Consider the following 26,358-nt stretch of genomic DNA (forward strand, 5'->3'; position numbering starts at 1 on the left):
ACGCGTCCTAAAACCCGGAAGTAAGCTGCGCTCGGGTTCCCTCGACAAAAAAGCAATGGGATTTCTCCATAGGATTTTGGAAAATAGCTCAAAATAAGGTCTGTGGAAAACGAACCTGTTAGATAAATGCACGTTTTGTTCAGTCGGAAAATATTCACATGTCTACCCTACTTTTATAATTTTCGAATCATAAATCTAATCAATACATTTATGATTAGCATAAGTTTGTTCATGATGGCTCATGTCAGTGATAGCGATGACATTGTTGCGAAATTCTTAACCGAACCATTTTCAAGATTGAGTTACAATGATAAAATGGAGTGGCAAAGGATCAGCTGAATGACCCCGCCATCAAATGCTTCATCCAAAAGGACAGGAGGATGGACTTTGTGTTTCAGTGATTTGATCATCACAGGTAGGCCTAAGTCATTTTCAATGTGAGCCGCCGTGCCGACTTCATTCCTTTTTAATTGTTACTTGGCTGTGGGTGCCTTGTCATGATAGGTGTTTATATAAATGGTGTTGTTTTGTCTGGTAGAGGGTCGCTGTCATTGATGCGTTTTGCAACCAGGGCCGCTGTTTTGATATTCCGCTGAAGTATACGCTGTGACGTAATAACTCTTCTTTTTTTCTTTTTTTTGAGGAACTAAGTATAAAAGTCACGGGTCGCCACTTTCATAGACATGTTTTTTATATATTTGTATATATCTGAGACCTATGCCATGGCCTACAAATAGCATGATAGGTGCACTTTAACGAATGCCAATGACTAAATATGAACAAACAAGAGCTTTTTGATGTTATAGTGAACCAGGCCCATTTTGAAAGTTTAGCGTGGCCTCCATGGAAATGAGGTTGAAAAAGCTTTAAAGGTTTGAACTATAACAGCCCCATTATGCAAATCAGTTGAATTCGTAAGCATTAGCTTAATGTGAGCAGCAAGTTTTATGTGAACCAAATGTACACATAAGAATTAAGGTCTTTAAAATATTTAAATTCTGACCTGTAATCTTAAACTCACCTATGAGACAAATTAATGTAGTTTTTAGTACCAGCACATTAAACAAAGTGTATCATTTCAAAAACAGAAAATAGAAGTAAAGTTTCTAATATCATTTGAGCAATTACAAATGTCCATTTGGAAATATAATACAAATGCAAAATGGCTTTGGATATTAATATCTGAGTGAATACATTACTTTCACAGATACCATTGCTTATAGTACACTACAAGCATTTAGCCAAACATTGCTCTCTGGAGGGACTTCAGTAGAATTATTTGACTCTTTCATGTGAATGTCGTTATCTGTAACATGACAAAAATCATAGAAGTAATGTGATACAATGAGAGAAAATGATATATCTCTCACAAGATCAACCTTGTGAAGTTTTAAAAGCAGAGCTTTTTTTCTGTTCTCTTTGCTGATCAAAAGATTTGTGGGATTTATTTAAGTGCTTTTCTCTGTTTGGTTTGATCCATATTCTCTTGGACACAGAGAAGCCATTATCTACAGTTGTGGTTTCCTTGATGTGTCAGTATGTTCCTGTGTCAAGGTGACACCAACCAACTTGTCAGGGAATGCACATGTCGGATAGTAAAAGATGTGTTTTGCTTGAAGGCAAAGGCTCTGTTAAAGACTCAATCCAACCCTCTAACTCACTGTCTCTCCCTCTCTCGTACTTGTGCACACAGCGTCTGGCAGCAGAAGAAAAATAATTAGGCCAGGGTGGCTGTCTGAAGCATAAAGATCCATTAGTAACAGAGCTTATACATTACAGGCTGTCTTTACAAAGGTAACAGGGGACTAATGAGCAGGGCCAAGAGAAACCACAGATCTCAGAAGGAACACACTACGCGTTCACCTACTTAGAGAACGTAATGTTAGCATGCAGTTTGTCTTCATCAAAAAACCTGAAATGCACATTTGTCCAATGCATCAACGCTGTGCGCAGTCAACACGTAGACATATTCTGGTCATTTTTCTCAAAAAGATGGCTTCCCTTTTCAGGATTCATGAGTTTCTACTTTTAGAACTTCTACACCTGCTAACAATTACTAAGAAGGACTGAATCAGGGTGCATTTTTCAGGGTGCTTAGCTGCACTTCGGCTCACAATTAATTATCAGCTTCATGTTTACAGTGGTCATTTCCTTGAAACGGAATCACAAAAATACTGCAATCTGAAAAAGGAGCTTGTGTTTGAATGGTTCATTTTACTTTGTCTTAAATGGCACTTTGGAATTTGTACTAATTTGAAGATGATTAGAATCTGGAAAACAGAAACGCCTCCTTGAATTTAAAAACGTATTGTATGATTTCAAAAACAAAGCTATGATAAAGAAGAAAGTTCAGGAAAACTTTTAAAATGACTCGTAGTAAATACCTGTAATTTTATGTAAAAACATCATTGTGGTCATCAGATGTCCCCTGTGGTTACAAAAAATGTATAATTAAAGAAGATAATCTGCTGCCATGTGGGGACAGAATGGCACCATCCAGTACATGAAACAAAAGCCAAAATGCTTTTGCCAATCTTATCACAATGATGGAATTTCACAATCCAAGTATGATTATACAGTATGTGCAATCAAGCTTTTATCATCATTTAGCAACAACAGCTTGCAAAACCAATCTACCCACACAGTGCTAACGATGAGCGACTTCTAGCGAGCGCACACACACACACACACACACACACACACACACACACACACACACACACACACACACACACACACACACACACACACACACACACACACACACACACACACACACACACAAAGTGAGTGCAACCCAATATGGGAAATGTGTTAGTATTATAAACACACCCAGGAGAGGGCTGCCTTTGCCTCCTGAGCAGTGGGAAATAAATTCAAGGTCAGAGAGCTTCCATTAGGGAGTTATACCATAGCAAAGTGCTAATTAGTTAGGCCTAATGTGAGACAATGGTCGGATTGTTGGCTTGTTCCCTTGAAGGAGTTACAATGGAATACACTGCTGGTCTTTTAGAAAGGGTATTTCAGGTCAAATGAAAGCCTGATTTGTGTCTTAATTTAGCCTTATCACCACATGCTTTACACTTCATAATTTGCATTCTATGTCAAATCAATGAATGTATTACTCGTCACGTCTCAGTCAAGAAAACAACCAGCAGTGTGAATATAGTCACATGATTGATATACAGTGGTATACTGTGCACCACACCTCAATGCTCACACATAAGGCAAAACATTTTGGAATAAAAAGTCAATTAATAATGAAGAAAATCAGCTTTCTCATGAAGCAGATATTGGAGAGACCTTGAAGCTGAATGTTGTGTGGGAACAAAACCTCAGTTTTTTCAGTTTTATCCAAAAGATTTTAGATATCAACCAGAGGAACTTAATCAAAAATATGTATTCAGGAACCGGACAATAGCTCACTCACCTTCTCATACCTTCCTATATCTATGGAACATCTTTTCATCTCGAACAATAGGATGCACTGTGGGACTAAATTAGATTTTATAGAAAGAATGGTGTATTATTTTCCCGTGACAATCGTTCTCCAGTTGCTGCTTTGCATTCACACCATCAGTCACGTACACTTAGATACACTCCTGTATTTACACATACTTTACAAATTCAGAGTACAACACAGTTTCTCTCTTAACCACAAACACACAGATGCACACAAACATTTAATATCTTATTTCAAGTCAAGCCTATTCATCTGAAAGAGACTGTAAAGATCTGTGATTGGTAATGAAGTCCACCTTATACTCCGTCATATTAGTTCTGTAATGGATCTGACAACGGTGTGATGATGACCTGCTAGCAGGAAAGATAATGATCAAATCCTCCTCATTATAAAGATCAAAGGAGAATTCAGCGTAACTAGTCTGGCCCCATATGGCGAATGTCTATTTTTTTACTTCATATTGTGAGTCAAATTATTTAATTTACATATTTGACTGGAGGTGAGATAGTGGTAATGAGTATCTGGAAGCTGCCCAGATTGAGCAAAGAACATGACCGATATGCCTGTCTTTTACTGTGAATATCCTACCAGGTAATATTGAATAAACGCTGCACAGCTCTCCCTTTGGTTTTTATCCATTTTCTATCTTACGTTCACTCCATTACCAACTTTCTTTATTGTTAGATGACATCACAAAGCAATGTCAGATGGCATTCAGTATTCATTTACTGAGCTTCCTCACAGGCTAACGCACAAACAGTCAACCACTTGTTTGCCTTTGTCATGATTTATGATTAAAACTACTACAAAATAATATTTTATGAAAAGTCAATCAAGCGAGAGGTCGTAAGACATAATTTCAAACAGACTTGATCGAGCAAAAGAAAGCAGTTTCTTTCTCCATCAGGTCATTTCCCTTAGGTTATCAGACACGTGTATTAACAACCTAAGCCTGTCAATCGCTAAAACAACCACTTTTGGTGGACATATATTGACGGCGCTGAATTGCCCTGAGCGATTACATTGCAGTCCGATAAGCGGCTGCCGGCAGCAGAGCTCTCAGTCAATACTGGACCACTCTCAAAAAATGTTATCCCAATTCTCCACTTAGTCACAAAGACATGGGAAAAAATAGGCTTCAAGTTAAAAAATACCAAAGTTACTTCAACTGCTACACCGCCAAGCTCCATCATTTGTCCAGCTCACTATCTGTTGATGTTGGTGTGAGTTGTTGCACCCTCTTGATAGGGGATGCAGGTACTATTGCAGGGTTATTGCTCTGGACCCATTAGAGAATACAAAGTCATTTGAATGAGCAGTTCTGAGAAAATGACCCTACTCTATCTTCATTTATTCGTAATAGTAATAATCAGTAACAGTTATAGTCTCATATACACTGAGAATTAGAACATTTAGCTGTGTATGCTTTAGGACGTGGCTGCCTTGTGAGTGACAATGTTTATTTTTATTTTTTTTGGGGCAAGAGTGCCTATTTCAGGGGAGGGCATGCTGTATGATTACGCAGGTTGGCGTCAAAGCTGCGTACTTAAGGCCTACGAATTCCAGAAACCCAGACCATTGGTTTGTCAATGTTGGGTGTGGTCTTTGTTTTTGTCCTAAAACGTTAAGCCTCTCACATTTTGTGATACATATGTTTCACTTCATGGGCCAGATCTTTTTTTATTCTTCTTTATTAAGGTCCAGGTGCCAGGCCGTGAACAAGCATCTAAAAGGAAGCTAGGACGTGAACAAGCATCTAAAAGGAAGCTAGGACCTGAACAAGCATCTAAAAGGAAGCTAGGACATGGACAAGCATCTAAAAGGAAGCCACAGTAGGACGTGAACAAGCATCTAAAAGGAAGCTAGGACGTGAACAAGCATCTAAAAGGAAGCCGGGACGTGGACAAGCATCTAAAAGGGAGCTAGGAAAAAAGGCAGAGACAGCGCCAAAGAAATACAAATAAAGCTAGGTGATCCGTCTGATAGCAACCTTCAATACAGTTTTAAAACCGTGTGATACAAAGAGAGTAAAAACCTGTATGGAGACATCTGATAAGCGCTCTGAAAGAAGGATAGTGCGAAACACACTCAAAATACATGTGTGTTTGATGCTCTTCTGTTTTCTAAATACATCAACCTGAGTTAAAATTCTCTTTAGAGTTTAGAAAATAATAATGATAAATTTTCTGTTGCCCTTAAACATGTACCCACTCACCTAAAGGTCATCATTATATCTCCTTCCCTTTTCTCTTTGGTGGCTATTATCTTTCTAGATCATGTATCAATTATTATTTATAACTGTGGCAGGTCCGCCAAATTGCTATATTATTGAGTACATTAGTCCAATTTATCAAATGTATTTCTGTGGACTGCCAGTTAGAGGGAATCCATCCGCAGAACATGAGAACTGCGACTGGGTTCAAATCCAGCCTTGCTGTGAGGCGGCAGTGCTAACCAGCGAGCCAATGTGCCATCTTGTTTTATCTATTATACATTCTTATGATGTTATTACGGTTGAATAGAGAGTTTTCCCTTCTGTCACAGGCAATAATAACAATATCAGACCGCGAGGAGGAAGAAGCGACCTGGCAGTGTGGACGGATGAGTGCTCTGCATCTAAGCTGAAGCATTGTACTCTATGAGATATTGTGTGCAAGTCTACCTAATGTCAGAGTAAAGGAATGTAACATTGACAAAGTGTACGTCAAAAGATAAATGGAGGAATAGTAGAAACTGTATAAGCAGTATGTTCTCAGTCCGATGATGCTTGCATGCACATCCATCTGTAAGCATTAAAGAAAGGTGAAACTTTTGGTGGCACTTTGACTGCACCTCCCCAATTTGGTGTTGTAATAAAAATGACATGCGTCTCTGTCTTCTGAAGCTATCTCTGCCATGCATTTGTAAGTGTAAATATTGTATCTGTATTTGGCACCCAAAAGTCAGCTGGCTTCTACTCTTGGTCCACCCTCCTTTCTCTGAGAGTCAGAGCACTAAAAAAAAACAAAATATTAATATTAACATTTATCAGATGAGGGGACAACTTCCCATCTAAAATAATGAAGAAGTATCCCTTAATGATAAGCAAGATGTTTTAAATAGATGGAAACATTTAGATTTGCATTGTTCTAAAACAGGTTTTACTTCACAGACGGATTTGAAATGTTATAGGAATATTATTTTTTTACAAAAACATTATATTGATTTGAAAACAGCAGGTCTTCACCCCTCACTGCTACAGATCTTGAGGGTGACGGGATGTTGGACAGAAACTCTCGCTCACTATTTGAAGCCCACTTGTCAAATGCAAAACACTTTAAAGATTTCCTAGTATGGAGATGAATGTCTGAAGGTTTACAAGGCAAGAGTTTTGCAGACAAGGCAAGGTTTTTCTTTTCAATTATTGGAAGAATGACATCAAACAGCATATTTCAGGATGCCTCAGATGTAGATCAATACATAAGATCCCTCAAACAGCAATTTTGCAATTGCTGCCACCAAAGATACAATCTAACAAGATGATCTGAAATAATAGAAATATAGGTGTTCATTTAACTGTCACTATGTCTATTGACTTGTTGTGTGACTATACATTTTTAAAGAGGACTGTATCCATGTATACTACAGTTAGTCTGAGAGTAGCATAAAGTGTCATGGCAGAGAAAAACAAGCAATAGGGGAAACTACGAAAGACAAGCGTCACAATACTTATTGTATATAAAGTGGAAATGGAAAAAAAGAATAAAGGTCTAACTCCAAAGTTCAGTGCTATAAAGTTCAGAGTTTTATACGTTTCCAGTAAACATTTTGGTAACACATTATTTTGATAGTCCATAGTTAACACTATAAGTCATCAGTTGACATTCAACATCACCGTTCCAACCGACAAGAAACATGTTTTTGCAACAGCGTATTAACCAATATTCAACCTTACTATCTGTAGAGTGTGTCAACATATTCAAAATTGACAATCAACTATTCCTCCATTAACTAAACTTATGGTGAGTCTATTAATGCCAGGTTTATGAAAGGTTATTAGATATGTGTTAAATATACTCGGTTGGTAAGAACATAAAACCTTGAAAATACAACATCCTTCTCCACGGACTAGTTTAATTTGTATCCTTCAGCAAAATAGGAGTTTGTTTCTAATGAACAACATCAAAAGTTGGTGTTACAGACCAGACATTTCACACAAGACCAAAGATCTTAATGCTTTGCAACAAGCAGACCGCTGTATAACATAAGATTTTAAAGAGACTATTACAGTGAATTTCAGAATCTGTATGGTTCACTCTTGAATGGCACTGAATTTCACTACATATTGTTGTATATCGACGACCCAAGCCCGGTTTGTTACTAAATTAATTGCCAAAACCTGGCCTGAATCGATTAAGTGTGTTTGGACGCATTGACCTCCATTGCACATGCATACTATGCAATATGGATAATTGCAATCAGATGCAAAAAAGGGCCAAAATTCACTGAGCTGAAAAGCTTTGTTGCATTTTTTGTGCTGTAATACCAATTTTGCAATATCTTTTGTCAACCGGACCTTGAAACGAGGCAGATAGAGGCTGCAAGTAATGCAAAATCCATGGAGCTATCCGAGGCTGCAATTGGTTCTTTGTGAATCTGCCCCTGAGTGATCTCTTTAATTCGTGGTAATGGGTCAACGTGAGGAATTCATGGTTAACAAAGAATGCTGTTAAAATTCTCTTGCACTCATGTTGAAGGTTTCCGTGAGTTTCCAAATAACCATTAACTTTTTAACTTCACATGATCATACATTACCAATCCACCTGTTCTAACTATGTGCTGCAGACCAAATTAAATTGCGGAGCTATAAAGTAATAATAACAAAATAACAATAAACGATATATCTAAAAATATACCTTTTCAATAGCAATGCCACTTGAGAATACGGACAGTCCTTGTTATACAGAGACAGAATAACAAAAAAGGGCAGGGGATGAAACTAACAACAGAAAGTGGAAGAGAAAAATCCTACCGAGACTCGGTTGACCGACAACACAACGAGACTGAGGAAATAACGAAGAAGCATGCTCAAACAGAAATATATATTGAAGGGAGCAACAGAGACTAATAAAAAAGTCACACAGAGAGAAATGCATCGGGACCAACAGAGAAGACGACGTTAGGAGGGGAGAGACACGTGGAATGAGATGTGAAAAAAAGGGGTGATGAGCAAAGAAAATACGTTGGTGTGAGTTTTGGCCGCCCTGCTAGACTTATAGAGAGATTGGTGGTCAGATAATTCACCCTTTGGCTTAAGGCTCGAGCTCTGTGAAAGGTCGAAGCTTCTTTCAAACAACCTGTTAACGTTTCTCTCGTTATCTGTCTCTGTCTGCATCACACATTTACTTGCTGCTCGTACTGAATGTGTGTGTGTGTGTGTGTGTGTGTGTGTGTGTGTGTGTGTGTGTGTGTGTGTATGTGTGTGTGTGTGTGTGTGTGTGTGTGTGTGTGTGTGTGTGTGTGTGTGTGTGTGTGTGTGTGTGTGTGTGTGTGTGTGTGTGTGTGTGTGTGTGTGTGTGTGTGTGTGTGTGTGTGTGTGTGTGTGTGTGTGTGTGTGTGTGTGTGTGTGTGTGTGTGTTTCAACTCAGTGCCAACAGAGGCAGTGGCTCTTCCTCCTCCACAAGCCAGGACTGGTGTCACCCTGAAGTACAGAGCCCTTGTTGTGACAGAATATTCTGGTCAACACAGACAGACTAAACGCCACCTAGCCTCCCTTTATGGGTGTGAAAGTGTAAGTGTGTGTGTGAATGTGTGTTTGCGTTTGTGTGTGCGTGAAACTGTCAGAAACACCAGATCTAGAGCACTTGTATTACTTCACTGGGGCTTCTTCTAAACCCTCGGTGTTGGAATAATAGAGTACACATTGTAGATATTCCCATAGCCAGTGACAGTTAGGGTGATAAGTGCCTAAGCTGTGAAAGGGCTTGTGTACATTTGCAGATTTATGGTCTTGCACTCTGTCGACTTTTACTGCTGTCACAGACAAAGAGGTTAGTGCCAGAACTTTGAAAAAGTCAAAAGCCTGAAAATCAGCTGAACAGATAGGAAGGTTTACTTCTGATCAACTGTTTTCTTTTTAGTCTTTAGGGGGGATGCGTAGGGTCGGACTTTGAAAACACCTGCATTAGGGAAAGGCATTAGTATGTTGTGCATTTCATTTGCAATGTTCTTAAGTCAACATTTTTACAGAAGCAAGACAACTGAAAGAAACATCCCTGCAAAGGCAACAGCACCATGAAGATAATCAACTTCACACATTCCCATAAAAGATACATCAATATTACCATCAAACAGTATTTATAACTTTTCCACTTACCTTCATGTGTCTTGAAGAGAGTAATGAATCCATAGAGAGGATTTATTATACACCTACCTAAGAGAACCATTTTTCTAAAGCTAAAGTATCATCGGTTGGGTTTCTGAACCAAGTCCATCCCATCAGTAGAGGCTACTTAAAGTTATACCCGCCTGCTCACTGCCCCACTGCCTCAATGGTTAGAGTGCCAGGTCATTGGTCAGCTGGTTGAAACATGTGACCTCGTGTGATGGAGGTCTGACGGGGACAGATGGGTGTTTGCAGCGATGTGTTAATGAGGTGTTGCTGGGTGGAAATGAATGGAAAGGTTGCTGCATGTGCTTTCCGGGAAATTAGAAAAGGGAAGATTGACAGACGGAGCTTTACATGTATTTGATCATTAATAGACTTTATAATGTGTTTGCTCAAGGTTCACAAGGATAACAAGCTGGCTGGCATTGATTTTGTTATGTGCTAACTGATTTATTCAAATAGCCCTATGGTGAATAACCAAATATCGGCTAAATTAATGACTAATTTACAGGTTTGATTAATAAGAGGTCTAAATAATTGGAAAAGGAGGAAAGAAGGGTTTCTGTGAGAGTTGTGGTAAAAAAAACAGAGAGAAAATTAAAAGAAAGGAAGCGAAAGAATGAGACACAGTCATACAGGGTGTTGGATATTGAAATATAAAAGGTGAGTTTTGCATGATGCTTCTTCTATTCAAAGCAGAATATTGATCATTTCTTTCAAATCCATCATTCACTCTTGTATGTGTGTGTGTGTGTGTGTGTGTGTGTGTGTGTGTGTGTGTGTGTGTGTGTGTGTGTGTGTGTGTGTGTGTGTGTGTGTGTGTGTGTGTGTGTGTGTGTGTGTGTGTGTGTGTGTGTGTGTGTGTGTGTGTGTGTGTGTGTGTGTGTGTGTGTGTGTGTGTGTGTGTGTGTGTGTGTGTGTGTGTGTGTGTGTGTGTGTGTGTGTGTGTGTGTGTGTGTGTGTGTGTGTGTGTGTGTCTGTATGTATGATGTCTTGCATGCCTAAAGCAAGACACTGCTGTGTTTGGTTGAACCTCACAGTACCAATAACATGGTTGCATCACGCACTGGTGTGTGTGGTTCAGAGAAGATGGGATAGGATGGAAGGAAAACAAGATGGACAAAATGAAAGAAGGAGGAATAAGGGAAACAGAAGCGAAGGAAATAATCATTTCAATGTGCCGGGGATGGTCATACCAGTCACAAAACAGAGGCAGCCCTTGTTTATGCCATGTGCAGGTAACAACATGTTCTGCCCTCTAGTCCCATAACTGGTCTGTTGGTTGCATACAAATGGAAAAGCATGAGTGCCTCTCCCTCATCTCTCTCCTTCTCTCCTTTCCCTGCTGAGATTCTTCGCATTGCTTTCTTAATTTTTCTTTTTTCCTCTCCCTCCATTTGTCTTATTCCTTTTTAAAATGTCCCTCTTTTTCCCCTTTTCGGAGTTAAAAATAAATCTACCTTATCGCTACAATCTACTCAGCCGCGATCAATCATCAGCCTTTTCTTGTTCAGCTTTTCCCTGTCATTGAAGGTTTCACTCTGCTTTGCCAGGTTTTTTTCTTGGTAAAGTAGAGTGCCACTTAACTTTCACATCCAAAAGACAGGATCATGGTAATCAATAACATACAGTATCATATTCTGTTTATTTAAAGTAACAATTCCTGTGTGCGCTTGAACTACACTTATTTTTCCATTTCTCTTGTGCCATCTCTGTAGAAAAACCATGGACATGTCATCTTTGACATCTCCCATTGGCTTTTGACAGGACTTTTTGGAGCCAGGCGGTTGTGTTTACCAAGCTGCCATGTTGTCAGCGGTTTAGAGCCAGAAACGACACATCCAAGCAACAGATCTCAATCCAAATGATCACTTACTGGTGACTGTCAAGCTACTTCCAAATTCAAGCGACTTGTATGTCAGGAGAATAGAAGCTGGGGAGCAGATGAACATCTTAAAAATAAACCATGTTGATTTTTTTCTTTTAATTTGCCTACCACGGACACATAAATATACGTAATTAGTTTGGAATTTCTCAAGAGATTGTTGTGTTCTTTTCAGCTGGCCGTCTGTTCAAATTATCTTCAAGGACACTCAGCCTCGGTGGTTACGGTTTGTTCCCTCCCTGCTTTCCCCCTCTTTTCTTACCCTCCAAGCTTTCCCCCTCTTTTCTTACCCTCCAATCCATCTTTCCCTCCACGTTCATTTATCTCTCTAACTCTCTGTTTTCTTTTAGTAAAGCTTTGGCTAATTATGACATCGTGCTCGCACTGAAGTCGCCCTGTGAAGAAGCGTTGCTGATCGCCGCTGGGTCGAAGGCGGCATGGGGGATGGGGAATTGAACAAGCATAGGCCTTCAAAGCTAGTTAGCTTCACAGAGCTCCTGTCACAACTACACTCATGCTGCAACCTGTGTATTACCCAAGCCCCCCGCAATTACCAGCTCCCTAGCAGGGGCAAAGCTAGCGCCTGGAGAGAGTTAACACTAAGCAGGAAGAAGGAGGAAGAGGGGGGAGCCCCTTTAAGAGGCTGAGGCAGGGTGGGTGTATAAGTGACAAATCCTAGAGGGAAAAGCATGGTGCGAGCATGTGTGTGTGTGTGTGTGTGTGTGTGTGTGTGTGTGTGTGTGTGTGTGTGTGTGTGTGTGTGTGTGTGTGTGTGTGTGTGTGTGTGTGTGTGTGTGTGTGTGTGTGTGTGTGTGTGTGTGTGTGTGTGTGTGTGTGTGTGTGTGTGTGTGTGTGTGTGTGTGTGTGTGTGTGTGTGTGTGTGTTGTGCTGTATACAAAGCAGAGCAGAAGAAGAGAGCAAATGAAAGACAGGTAAAGGATGTTTAGCTTTATTGGGCCCCTGGACAATCAGCCTTTTTCTATGAGTCTATAAACCAACCATTAGAATGATTGAATCAATGAAGGAAAGGACTGTCTCTGTAATAAACTTCTGTAATGGATGGGTAAGGTTTTAAGGGGGCTGGGAATTAAATAAGCGTGTGTAAGTATTGATGTGTCTCTGTTATATAGAAGCATGTGCGTCAACCTGTCGCCAAGACCTGGCCCCTGACTCACAGGAACAGTGGGGCAGTGAAACAAGCAGCAGCACGGGGCCCCTACAACACACTGCTTCTCAATGTCTGTGTCTATGACAGACAATCACAAATGACCCATCACATAGCCAGGTTGCTGGGAAAGGTCAAAGGATGTGTAAACAAAGTTTGTTAAAGAAAGGTATTCGATTAATTATCAGCCAATTAATCATTAATATGATAATAATGGCAGGCACTGTCAAATCTAAGGATGTGACAGAGCTAAACTGCAAGAAGAATTCTTCATCCGAACCGCTAAAAATGTGTGAAATGTTGTTATTTTAGTACTTTTTTAAATAGTAGGGACATGTTTTTGTTGAGAAACAGTGCGTTAGGGAGCCCGTACCACCTGGACTAACTGTTATAAAACTCTCTTTGTCCAACAGACTTCACTTTTTTCCAGGAGTATCTGATAAAACTTCCCCCCCACCCTCATTACACTCATTGGTGAAGAACACACACCTGCAATATCTGTAAAATAACCAAAGTTACACTACAGGCAAAACATTGAGATGTTCATTTTCAACGTGTTGCAGCATCTTATCTATATCCTTTCAAAATACTGCACTTCTTTTTGATCTATCCTCTTTGCCCGTAATCCTCCTACCATGCTTTTCATCCTTTCCACCATAAGTCATCACATACTCCTGGAAGCCATTCCCTACTGAAATCTCATCATCCATCCAATCTGTCTTTCATCTTTCCATCTCCCCCCATCTTGATCTTACAGTGGGAATGGCTGTAGTGATAGTCAGCTTGGGTCCAAAAGTGGAAGGAGTTATTTATTTATTTTTCTCATCTTTCTCCCTGCCCACTTACACTGCACATCTACGCGGATGGACTTGATGGCAGCCACCCCCACCCCGTTGTCGGCCTTGCAGTAGTAGCGGCCCCCCTGCACCCTCTGGATGCCCTCAATGCGCAGCGTCTCGTTGTAGATTGATGTTTCTTGGAACTTGTCTGATGCACTGCCTGCAGTCTTTGTCCACCGCACCTGAAGAGAACAGGGAAAAGAGAAAATGTTCAATTGACGAAGATGCTGTCGGTGAAAGCAAGGGGAAACCAGAACAGAATCAGTCAAAATGTGAGGGGAAATAGTTCAGATAGCAGAAGAGAAAATGAGTCAGAAGGCAGGCTTTGACAATTGATTGCCCAAAAACTTAAAAGATACAGTAAGAAGCAAAAATGCTGAAATCGACCACTCTTTACAAAGGCATATTCAACTTTATGCACCAATATTCAATTCAATTCAATTCAAAGGGGCTTTATTGGCATGAAAGTTAAATTAAACAATGTTGCCAAAGCATCACAATACAAAATAATTAACAACATTAACATACATTTCAAATGTTTACAATAACTAACATTTGAAAGTGACTTTCTGGTCCAGTTTCCTACAAAGGAAATGACCTAATTATTGAATAGAAAACATTGATTGAAGATTATGTCAGTGACATCTTTTCTTATCTTTTTTAAATGCGTTTGTGATGTGCTCTAACCCATTTTCCCCTCTGGGAAAAATAAACAAATACTATACTAGATGAATTCATCTTCTTCAGCAAGGTAAGATGTTAAAATAGCATTAGTCATTTTAACAAATAGTCAAACACAACCAATGTTTGCATTCATGTAGTAAGAGTCATGGCTATTGAGGATTTTCTTCTGACTGTGAATCACGCTACAAAATCCGCCACATATTAGCAAAAATATAACCATATAAGCATTTGTGAGACAGATTGGAGAGCATTTATTTCTCTGGGCAAATCTTGAATAAGTCTAATAGTCTGAGATACTGATAAAAAATTATAAATGAAGAGAGCGGTGACTTTTTTCTCGGTGATAAAATCTGTCTGCTCCATAGAGTGGGAGTTAATGACACTAAGCGCTGCACTCATGGTGTCCATGATGCTAAACTCAGACCATTTAGAGTTTTGACAAACTCTATATGGCTTGTTCACGCCTCAATTATCCCATCAAGCCGTGAGAATGCTGCACAGCCGACAGCTACATGATACTTCCACTTGATTAATCAAATGCACAAACACACACAGGCTCCAGAGATACATGAAAGCCTGAGCACTGGTTATGTTCCCTCGTACGTGTGTGTGCAACTGTGTGTGCACAGTCCATTAATCCCTATTAACCCTTCTGTCTGTTATCAACCACGACGAGACTATCAACCATGTCCTGTTGAGGAGGTCAGAGAGGATAATGGGCAAAAGTCATTGATGTGTGTGTGCATGCAAATGTTTGTGCGGATAAGTGTTTTCTTTCCTGATTTAATGCACAGCCTGTGTTCCTGGATATGTACACAGTATCGGCGTACGTTTTCAATGCTGGTGTTTGTAAGTGCGTGAGTGTGTTCTGGTTAGAAAGCAGGTTATATGGATTAGCAGATGATCAGGGCCTGTGTAAACACTCCCTGCCTGTTTATTCAGCTCTGTTTGTGGGAAGGATTTGGAGGAGGCAGACTGCCATTGATCACACCAGCCAAGGTGAGCAATGAACCGAACCCTGTCTCTCCATGGTTTAGTGACTCCAGTTTGCATGTGTGTGTGTGTGTGTGTGTGTGTGTGTGTGTGTGTGTGTGTGTGTGTGTGTGTGTGTGTGTGTGTGTGTGTGTGTGTGTGTGTGTGGATAGTGAACGTGAGCATGAAATGTGCATTTGTCTTTTCATGCTTTTATCCTTTCTATTCAAGGATTAAAAGAGGAGGGGATAGGATCTTACAAATTATGGACGTTTTGCCTGCTTGTGTTTAGGACAGGACGCATTTAAGAGTAATTCCTAGGATTATAGTTCAGGAATATAAAGAATAGTTTCAAATATAGCAAGAGTATTGGATTTGGGCTTTGGACTTTAAATGTAAAATCATAATGTGTCCCTTTTTGTGTGTGTATAAAAGGGTCAAGGATGAAATCAGGATGATGTGTGGCACTCAAAAGATTACAGAAAAGCATTGAAAGTGCAAGGACAATATGAGCTTACAGTAATACTGCTAAGAGTATGTTTATACAAAGAGATCCTACGGTAAAAGGCATGACTAAGGTATAGATAGATAGATCTTTCATTTGTCATTGTACAGGTACAACGAAATGACAATGAACTCAAGGTGCCAACACGCAACAACAAGACAATATAAAAACAAGAAATGGGACTTAAATAGACATGATAGGGAATATGTACATAATAAATTATAAATGAAATTGCACCGTTCCCCTCGTATTGCACGGAAGGTGTTACGGTAGAGCGAAGGAAGCAGGACCCAAATGCAGATTAAACTGATTATACCTTTATTTCAAGGATAACGAATAGAACTTGGACAGACAGAACACTCACCGGTGAACACAGTCAACAACAAAAGACGAACCAACACTGAACACAGGAAGAGACAAGACTAAATACAGGGAGGGGTAATCACAGGACGAGAAACAGCCGGGCAGGGGAGGAGAAACACAACAGGTGAACACAATCAGACAATTAGACACACCAGGGAAACTAACGACAGGGGAAAAACACAGAGAGAGGGACCAGACAATACACAAGGGAGACAGGGAGAACCGAACAGCAAAAATAAACCCAAACATACAAAACTAGAAACGTGACATAACATGAGAATCGTGACAGAAGGCTATGGAAGGAAACAGAGAGACAAAGGGTGAGGAAGGAAAAACATAGACTGAATGTGTAAACGAAAGTGAAAGAGGATTTTGTTCGAGTGAGTGTGAGAATGAGAGGAATGATATATACATACAGTATCCCTGGCAGCTGTGAGAGGGTGAGAGAAATAGTGCCTCACACCCAGAGTTGCTACACCGGAGATGAAGCAAAATAGATGGAGGTGATATTGCAAATAAAGGGGACATTGTGTGTGATGCAGATGACTGGCGGGCAGCAGAGGAGCCTATATCTATCTGCCTGTGACACCAGGAGCTTAAAATCATCACCTGCTCTCTCTTTCTCTGACCTCGTTCGCTCTCTCTCCATACCTCTTTCTTCTCCCTTCCTTCGATAGACATGTGATGCTGGTGCTCTATTTTCTCACTCAGGTCCCGACGGATTGGTCTGGATATCTTTCCCAGTCCTTTTTCTCTCCCTCATCTCATCCCTGTCGGGGCGCTTTTCTCTTCCCTGCCTTTATTTCTTTATAAAATACAGGAAAGCCTAACACTGACTTTCAATCAGATCTTGTGTCTGAATGCACATCCACTTACACACGTAAAAAAAACCACACACACATTCCCCCAGACTTTCTCCCTCACACATGCTGGGAAAAGAAGCAGCTGCGTATGTTGAGTCAGAGCTTTTTGTAATGATACAAACTCTTACATTTGGTTAAAAGTGTAATGTGGAGGGAAGGTTTGGGATCCCCTGGGATACAGCTCGACATGAAATGCAGCAGGTTTCATTCACTGTTTTCTGTATTCAGCTGGGGGGCTCTTTGCTGTCTAAGACACAGACTGTTCAACAGGAGAACAGAAACGCTGCAGAGAACGGTCTTGTCAGTGTATCGTGATGAGGAAGTTGGGGACCACTTTGGCTTTGTGTGTGGTTTTATGGCAGGGTGCGATTTGGCAATATTCAAATTGCTAGTATTGAAGAGTGCACTAATAATACTGACCACAGCTGAGTGGGCTAGTAAATGTTCCATTAGTGGTCACATATTGTGTAATCTTGATTTGCAATCATTCCCTTTTAAACAATGTGAATTCCCAACCAACGCAATGCAGTTTCTGCATCAATACACTTGTTAACAGTATTAACGATTGAATCTATTAAACTCTCTTGCTGACATTGTTATGGAAAGAGCTAAGTGAAGAGGTTTTGTTTGATACAAATAACGTCAAGAGTTTCGAGCTTAGTATCCCCCATTGCCTGGTATTGCATTCGTTTGAAATATATTTTGAGTTTTCAGCAGGTGATTTATCGATTGCCGTTTCTTCAAAGTGTAGTGAAGTCAATATTGTTGTGTAAAACTCTCAATTTAAAGCTTAAACTACAGTCAGCAGCAGTCCTCCACATAACGATGTTTTCGGTGAGTTGTTGTGAAATCCTGCTGTTTATATGTATGAGATAAACAGGCTTTATTGGCAGCCTGAAAAGCAAGTCAACATTGTCTCGGCAGTGCCTCATAGTATCTGCAGTGACAGTAAATCTGCTGTACTCCAGAATACAGATGGATATTTTAATGTAATACACTAAGGTGCCAGTTTAAATAGGTACACACACCTTTCTAAAGCCACTGCAATCTGACACAACTGCCCTGCAATAAAACCAAACTTTATAAAGCTTATTATATTCCGTTTTCATGAGACAGAGGACAAAATATAAGATACAGCTTTCAATGTTTGGCCTCCAAAATGATAGGGCTGAATCAACACCTTGCCGTCAACAAAAAGCAACATTATGAGCTTTGTAAACCTGGGGTTTATTGCAGACTACTTCTATTGCATTGCATTGGATTCTAGCTGTGTGTGTCAAATAAAAAGGCAACAGATTCCAGTTTTAAATCTGTGTTTACTTGTAGGGGAAAAGAGGAGGACAGCTAAAATATGCCTGATGAATATGGATCAGAAAGAGTGAGGGTAGGGAAGAAAAGAGAGGCAGTGAAAGGTGTGCACTTTTTTAGTTGGTGAGGGAGGAGAAGGCTAATGTGTGTCAACCGTACAGACAGGTCAGTGGCCTTTAGCTTTCTGTGTAAACGCCTCCCCCTGCTGTCTCTTCTCTGTGTGTGTGTGTGTGTGTGTGTGTGTGTGTGTGTGTGTGTGTGTGTGTGTGTGTGTGTGTGTGTGTGTGTGTGTGTGTGTGTGTGTGTGTGTGTGTGTGTGTGTGTTACCTTTCTTCAAATCTCTTATTCTGACTGTCTCTTTTGCTATTTCTGTTTCCCTCCACCCATTCCATCTCTACAAGTCGAAAGCTGTTTTTCTTTAACACCTCTCACATCTTGCCTCCTCTTTACATATTCACACACACGCTGACACACACACTTTCCCTCCCTCTTCTGATCTGTCTCTGAGTCTCTCACTACTCTACTCAGAGTGACACATCCCAACAGGATCCAGCACACACGGTCCAATGGCCATCAGACCTTTTCGCCCCGCTGTCTTAACTGGAGACTGTCAACATTACACAACGGCACATGAGGGACCTTAATACTGAATTAGCACTTAGCCTAGAAAAGAGGCAGCTGAGATGCTTGTAAGTATCCTTCTCTTTATGTATGTGTTATCAATATTCAGCACAGCTGTCACAGATAATAAAAGTAACGAAGACAAAGTGCTTGTAATCTGATCCAGAATTATTATGATGCAGCAAACGTATTGGATAGGCCGCGTTTCGATTCACATTTCCATTTCTGCCTCTGCAATAAATAGACAAGTATCCAGTTATCTAATAATATCCACATCGACATTACTTTATTGTTGGTACTGTACATTAACACTCATAGTTCAAAAGTGATGTTAGATCCACAATGAAGTCAACGTTATTATTTAGATTCATAATTTGATAAATGATTTAGTGATGGAGGGGTGATTTGTGTTGCCGTGGTGAATATGTTTTGATGAAGTGATTGTTTGACAGCCGGGATGCACGGAGACCTGATGAGACGGGGAGCGCAACAGTTTTTCGACCGCCAATTACAGACAGAGATTGGTGTTGAAAATTGGAATGTAAACAAAGTATAGTTTAGTTTATACAGGAAAGTATATCGCCGAAATATTGTTTTAGATTTGTTATTGTGAGACTATTTAAGTCAATACTTTTTTGTTAATAAATTACATTTTTTTGACTGAAAACCTTCGGCTGCTTATTTTTTTGGATTGCGTGTCGTCAACCCCGCTCTATAGTGGCAAGAGGAAACCTGGATGCCCAGGACAAGTGATTATTTCTTAAAAGAAGGCCGGTGTGTTAATCAAGGCCAGTTTTAAATATGTACTAAGCTGTTCAATCAATAGGATTTCTGAGGTATTGATGATGATGTCCATTTCTTTTAATAGGTAAGTCTACACAGACAGTCTTAATAAATGATCTGTGAATGTAGTGAACATATTATTTGAATTCCAACAGTGTTGAAGGGGCCCTGTTATGCTTGTTGGTGATGTACATTTCCTGTGGTGTGTTAGGTTTGTGTGCATGTAAATGGTCTGTGAAGGCTAGTTCCCTCCAGAGGTAGTTTATTTGAGTGCTCTACAGTGTCCTTTACCAACAACCACTGAGGAGAATACTGCTGAGAGAAGTTAAATCCTTCCCTGTTTGACATCACTGTAAGCAATGCTTAGCTTGCAAGGCTTTACCCCCTCTAAGCCACTGATGCTTCCTGGGGTGTTACAGAGTTTGAATTCTTTATATTCCCTCTCAGTAACTCACCAAAAGCTTGCTAGGCCTGCTTACTACAATTTGTCTCTTCTAGATGTAACACCAGTGGATTCGAAGATACAGTGCTTTATCCATTCAGCTGGCTCAGTTACCGTGAATAGGCTTAAGATGGTAATCCTGTTATCGGGGAATACTACTTGGCACGGATGCAGACCCACACACGCAGAGGCGCTCAAACATGCAGAAACACATACATCGGCGCTGAGGATGATACAACTGAGGGAAAACGTGGGAGCGCAGTAGAGAAAACAGGAAGAAATGACAAAACGACAGAGGAGAAAGAGGAGAAAGGCAAGTTAATGATGGCCGCTTGAACCGATAAACAGATACGGAAAAGTAATAGCTCCTGCTTTGCTTTACAAACAATGCCTGATTGAATGACTTAAAGTGACAAAGCGTGGATGACAAACAGTATAAGACTTAATAAACTCGCACATGGCAATACCCATTCCAATTATCCGTCTCTAGGAAGGGATACCATGAAGCAACCGAAAGACGAGTACAAATAAATGGATGGTTAAAAGAGTAAGAGTCTATAGGGAGTAATATATATCATTTCAAGCGTCAGCGCCTGAATGGATGTTGCTTTTGCTGATTCATGACATGATGAGCTCAGGGGGAAGAAAGGGAAGTGTGTGGGAACAGGTACTCTAAGTACAAAAAAGATGGCCATTTGTTTTCCTTTTAAAAATGAATGAATAGAGAAAAAGCAGGAGAACAAAAGTAGTAGGAGAGAGGAAATGGGATGGGAGAAGAGAAGAGAGGAAAGGCAATAAGGAAGAGAGTGCAAAGCAAGGAATGGTATGATATATAAAGAACAAAGCAAAACAACATGAGTTTGGGCCATGCCATAGAAAATAGGAATAATTAAGACAGTGCAGACATTTTGCGGAGCCAATTGAAAGGAACGATTATATTAAAAAAATGAAATTAATGTATATATAATGTCAGTTAAATGGCATTGTCATTATGTTACATCCATTTATTAGTGATTTCCTGTTTAAATGTGTAATCAATAGCCTGGGTGATTGAATACTTTAAGCAAGTCGCGCAGCTGGATTATTGTCGATATGAACATAATTGACTTTTCATCAATAGGCTTTTAGATGAGTTATTTCACGTAGCTGCAATTATTAAATATAAGCAACATTTTCCATTGGTGTGTTTTTTTTAATACTACAAAGTGAGACCCCTTCCAACCCTTTCGTGAACCACACAGCAAAAGGTTCAATAAAACTGACTCATTGATATTGAATACACCATATCTCACTTTAACCTTGACATACAATACGAATGCCTTTATCGCTCTTTCTGCCTGAGAAATACGACACCAAGGCTGCGATGAAATTACTGGAAGTAGATGAATCATCAGCAGTGACGATAATCTTAGTCATAATCTTTATAAAAAGGTATATGGAATATTTCCCTTCTGTTTTTATGATGATGATGTGCGATATGTTTGTAAGCATGGATAACAACCAGTGACGCTGAAGCTCGACAGATGTTTTCCCTTGAAAGACACCTGCTGCAAATTCAGATGATTTACTTGGTGCCTTCTCCCGCGTGAAAAACAACATTTGCATAATGTGAATGTGTATGTTTACACATTTAAAGAGTTGTCTCATCATTGCTTTGACCATCAGATTGCTTGAGTCGGTGCGTAACAGACTGACTCAGCCGATGTTAGCATCTCTCTCCAAACGGCTGTGTTTCAAGATCCGTCAGCAGCAGTGTCAGCCGCTACCTTACACGCGTCGCCCATGTTGGATGTGTTTGTTTTAATGAGCGATGGCTAATGAGCACAAGCATGGCATGAGACGGAGAAATTTGAGATCTCGCTTTTTTGCCTGTGTGTGTCAGTGTGTGTGTGTAGAGCAGATGATGTCATTGCTGAGTGGCATGAATATGCTGAGAAATGAGAACTGAAAGGAGGGGTGGAAATAAAGAAATAAAATAACTCCTGACAGATATTTCTGATTATCTACCGTCAGTATCTATGGATTGTGTAAATACTGACCAGTCATCTATCTATCTATTTATATATATATATATCTATCTATGTAAATATCTATATATCTATCTATCTTTCTATCTATCTATATATCCATCTATCTATCTATCTATTTATATATCTATCTATCTATATATATATATCTATCTATATATCTATCCATCTATCTATCTATCTATATATCTATATATCTATCTATATATCTATATATCTATCTATCCATCTATCTATCTATATCCATCTATATATATATATCTATCTATATCCATCTATATATATCTATCTATATATCTATCTATCTATCTATCTATCTATCTATCTATCTATCTATATATCTATCTATCTATCTATCTCTATCCATCTATATATCTATCTATATATTCATCCATCCATCCATCTTTCTATCCATATCTATCCATCTACAGTATCTATATATCTATCTATATATGTATCTATACTGTATCTATATATCGCTCTATCTATCTATCCATCCATCCATCCATCCATCCATCCATCCATCTATCCATATCTATCCATCTATCAACTGTTTGTCAGTATCTGTCTAGCCACTGTTTAATGTCTAGAGCATATTGTTCTCACCATTTCATTAGACTTTGTGAGAACAGACATACATTTAGACCTCAAATGTATTGTTTTTAGCCTCTGTCTGAAAAGTAAAGTCCGTTGCCACGGCAGCAGACACTCGAGAGACGCCGTACAGACAAGGTATAGAAGAATCCAGACCAGGAGTGTACCCCCAGACTCATCTCCAGCAATATTACATGTTTTTGTTTTTGCTTCCCAATTGAATTTGATTTTGTCCTTGTTCTCCTGCCTCTCTCATCGTCTCAAGTAGTCAAGGACACAGATGCAAAGGCTCGTCTGAAGCTGTTTGGCGCTGTTGATCCTCTTTGATGTGCAGACATGGCACAAAAGCTTAGCTTTAAAGTAACCTTCATCAAGTGTTGGGTAAGTGACTGCAGTGAAAAGGTTTATCACCCGACAGAAATTATCCAGACACTTCTTAATGACATCAGAGGCACAGCAGCAATTCTGCCTACACCAAGCCTCAACATACAAGGTAGCAACGTTGTTTATCTCTTTTCATACCACTTTTCTTTGTAACAGAACAACCTTCCAAAACACCAAACAACATCACCACGCAGAATGCTTTTGTTAACACAAGTTGCAGAATCGTCAAAAGATGTGTCCAAAAAAAGTTGAATTTCCTCTTCATGTGCTTTAATTCCTAGAAAGCCCTTGTAGGTAATACTTATTGACCCCTTATCATGACCCGCTGTGTCCTTTGCACATTCACCGATCCCTTTCCCTTCCCTTTTTTCTCTATCTACGTCTTTGCTTGTTATGTGTCTTCGGTTCTGTTGAAATATTCAGAGTCAAAACACAATGTATGAACTCAAGCAGACGGTTCCTGGTGTAACAGGTTTTATCTAAGGTGTGTTGAATCGTTTACATCCTGAAGTTGTATAATCAAGGAGACTCAAAGTTTTCCTGTTTCTACCTTCTCTTTAAAAAATATCAAATGATCATGTGTGCAGATGCTGCATGTGTTATTTAACTTCAACAACATACACCTGTTTCATCTACTTCATACTTTCTTGTTATATTCATCCTCCCCACTCTTCTTCAATTTGCTTCCATCAAACTCTGCTTTCCATCTGTCTGGTGACCAACCTCTTCAACCTTTTTCTACCAGTTTTGATCTCTTCTTCCTCTCTTTTCTGTCACTCCGCCCAGTTAGGGGTCGAGCAGTGACCTTGTTTGTGTCTAGGTCGTGTTCCCTCTGAGTGCCTGTGCAGCCTCGTGCTGCCACCCGATCAGCCTTGCTTTCAGCCTCACTATCGATCGCCTTCCACTCACCCCTCAAGGACGGAAACCCAAACCCGTATTCCAGACCGCAGCCTCATCTCCCCCCCTCCAACCCCCACTTCTTTCTTTTCTCTGCCTCTCCACTTTTCTCTTCTATGGCTCCCTCCACCTTTTCCTCTCTTATAGAATTCATCCCTCACACACACATACACACACACAAACACACACACACACACACACACACACACACACACACACACACACACACACACACACACACACACACACACACACACACACACACACACACACACACACACACACACACACACACACACACACACACACACACTGGTCTCAAGGTTGCAATGACCAGCAGGCCCATGAATAAATAATAAGGAGGTAGGAATCACTTTCAGAAAAACCATTTACTCTCCTATTGTGTTCTTCAAGAAGCCATGTGAGTGTGTGTGTGTGTATGAGTGCGTGCGTGAGTGTGTGCCTACCTGTGTATATGCGTAACAAGAAAAGCTTTGTGAGTGAGACTACAGTGCTTTGTTAACTAAAAGCCCCGCTGTCCCTGGAGTTAACTTGAGCGATGATACAAGCACCTTCTAGGTGACCTCTAACATTGAGGTGTGTTTTGATCTTATGTGTTACTTTCTTTCTTGCATTCTTTCCTTCTTTGAGGAGTGTTTACTGTAAGTATTCATAGCAATAATCAATATGCTTGACATGACAGTATAAGAGAGAATCTTGCATATCATTGCCTCATATTTGTCATGAGAAAGAAATAAAAACACCTTTGTTTAAACCAGCGGATTTGTTTCTTTCCTGTAAAAATATGCATGCAAAATGTACTTCTTCCTTCTCCAAGCTGCTCCATCAGGTGAACTAACTGTTTCTGACTTGATGTATTGCTTGTTGCAGTTGGACTGAAGTGTCAAGAAGATAACGGAGTGAAAAATGCTTAAATAAATAGAGAACGAGAAATTAGGAGAGCTACACAGGGCCAGGAGTTAAAGGAAAGAGTTTTCATGTGAAGATACTCGCATGGAGGGATAGGGAGAGGGGGGAAGGCAAAGTGTGAGGCAGAGAAAAGGACAATATGAAGGAGAAGAGGGTGCAACCAAAAAAAGAAGCAGGAAGGGCAAAGAAAGAAAGGCAGAGAGGGAAAATGATTAGATTTCTCAAACCTCTGTATCAGTGCATGAGCTTTCTTTTCAATCCAATCAAGCTCAGGCAAAGGTAAACAATCAGTCTTAATAAAGGATTGGATAAATCCCCAATCAGACTCATTCTCAGTAAAGCAGCTATTTATTGGACCGGCCTCCCATGGCTAAATTGGATCCTCCTCCTTCTGAGAGGTGAGGAGAGAGGAAGATTGAGAAAGTCTTCGTCATCTCAGTCAGAAAAGGTATTCAAGTTTTGGGGAAATGGTGTTACAGAATAACACAAATTCTAAAAAATAATCTAGACTGCAAATGCAAAATTAAAACCCAGAGCCAATCAGAACTCATAAATCATTTTCCTATGATCTTGAATAGAGCCATCAAAATGTGGGACACGAGCAGCTCGTTCCCAAGCACAGATAAAAGAATCTGAACTGCGATGAAACAGCTTATCTGATGAATAAAATATGTCTTAAAATATTCTGTGTGGTCGGCTCTGCTGAGGCTGTGTTATCAATAAATGTATTAAAAATCTTGTCGGCACAAATGTGTAAGTGTATTGTTTTTCTAAAGGGTGAATACTAAGAGCATTTTGAGGACATTCACGCTAAAGTAGAGTGCATCCATAAATGATAACAAAACTGCCAGAATACACCTAGAGGCCAATACAAACTTCTCACTGAGGATGGAAGAAAAAGAGGACTTTGGTGACTGTTCGACTTTATTTATTTTTCATGAGGAAAAACTGCAAATACCCCAAAGCACGAGGAGTGTGGTTCCAAAATATCCTAAAAACTATGCAAAATTGTTGCCAGTTTAATCGCGATGGACCAAAAGATTTTATTTTAGAAAATGTTTTGGCTACAGTTTATTCTGATATTTGAAGATGCAGGCAGTCTGTTTTTGGTAATAATATTTATAGAAAACTGCCTTGGCTGCTTTAGTGTTTTGGAATGACAGCTTTCATGTAGAAAAAAAGTGCTTGATTGAATACACTGAATACACTTCTCGAGGCAGCCAATTACCACGTTCTGTACAAAGCATTTGGTCAGCTATGTTTTTT

The 26,358-nt window shown here is 39.8% G+C and overlaps 1 protein-coding gene across 2 annotated transcripts in view; it reads right to left on the reverse strand.

Moving 5' to 3' along the window:
- Positions 1–26,358, reverse strand: part of mdga1 (MAM domain containing glycosylphosphatidylinositol anchor 1) — a 179,226-nt gene that overhangs the window by 88,421 nt on the left and 64,447 nt on the right. For both annotated transcript variants that reach the window (XM_079665543.1, XM_079665542.1), the window contains exon 4: positions 13,727–13,901. In XM_079665543.1, coding sequence (XP_079521669.1) covers positions 13,727–13,901 — 175 coding nt within the window. The remainder of the gene's footprint in view (positions 1–13,726; positions 13,902–26,358) is intronic.

The sequence above is a fragment of the Notothenia rossii genome, assembly GCF_949606895.1.
Source record: "Notothenia rossii genome assembly, chromosome: 2".
Taxonomy (NCBI): domain Eukaryota; kingdom Metazoa; phylum Chordata; class Actinopteri; order Perciformes; family Nototheniidae; genus Notothenia; species Notothenia rossii.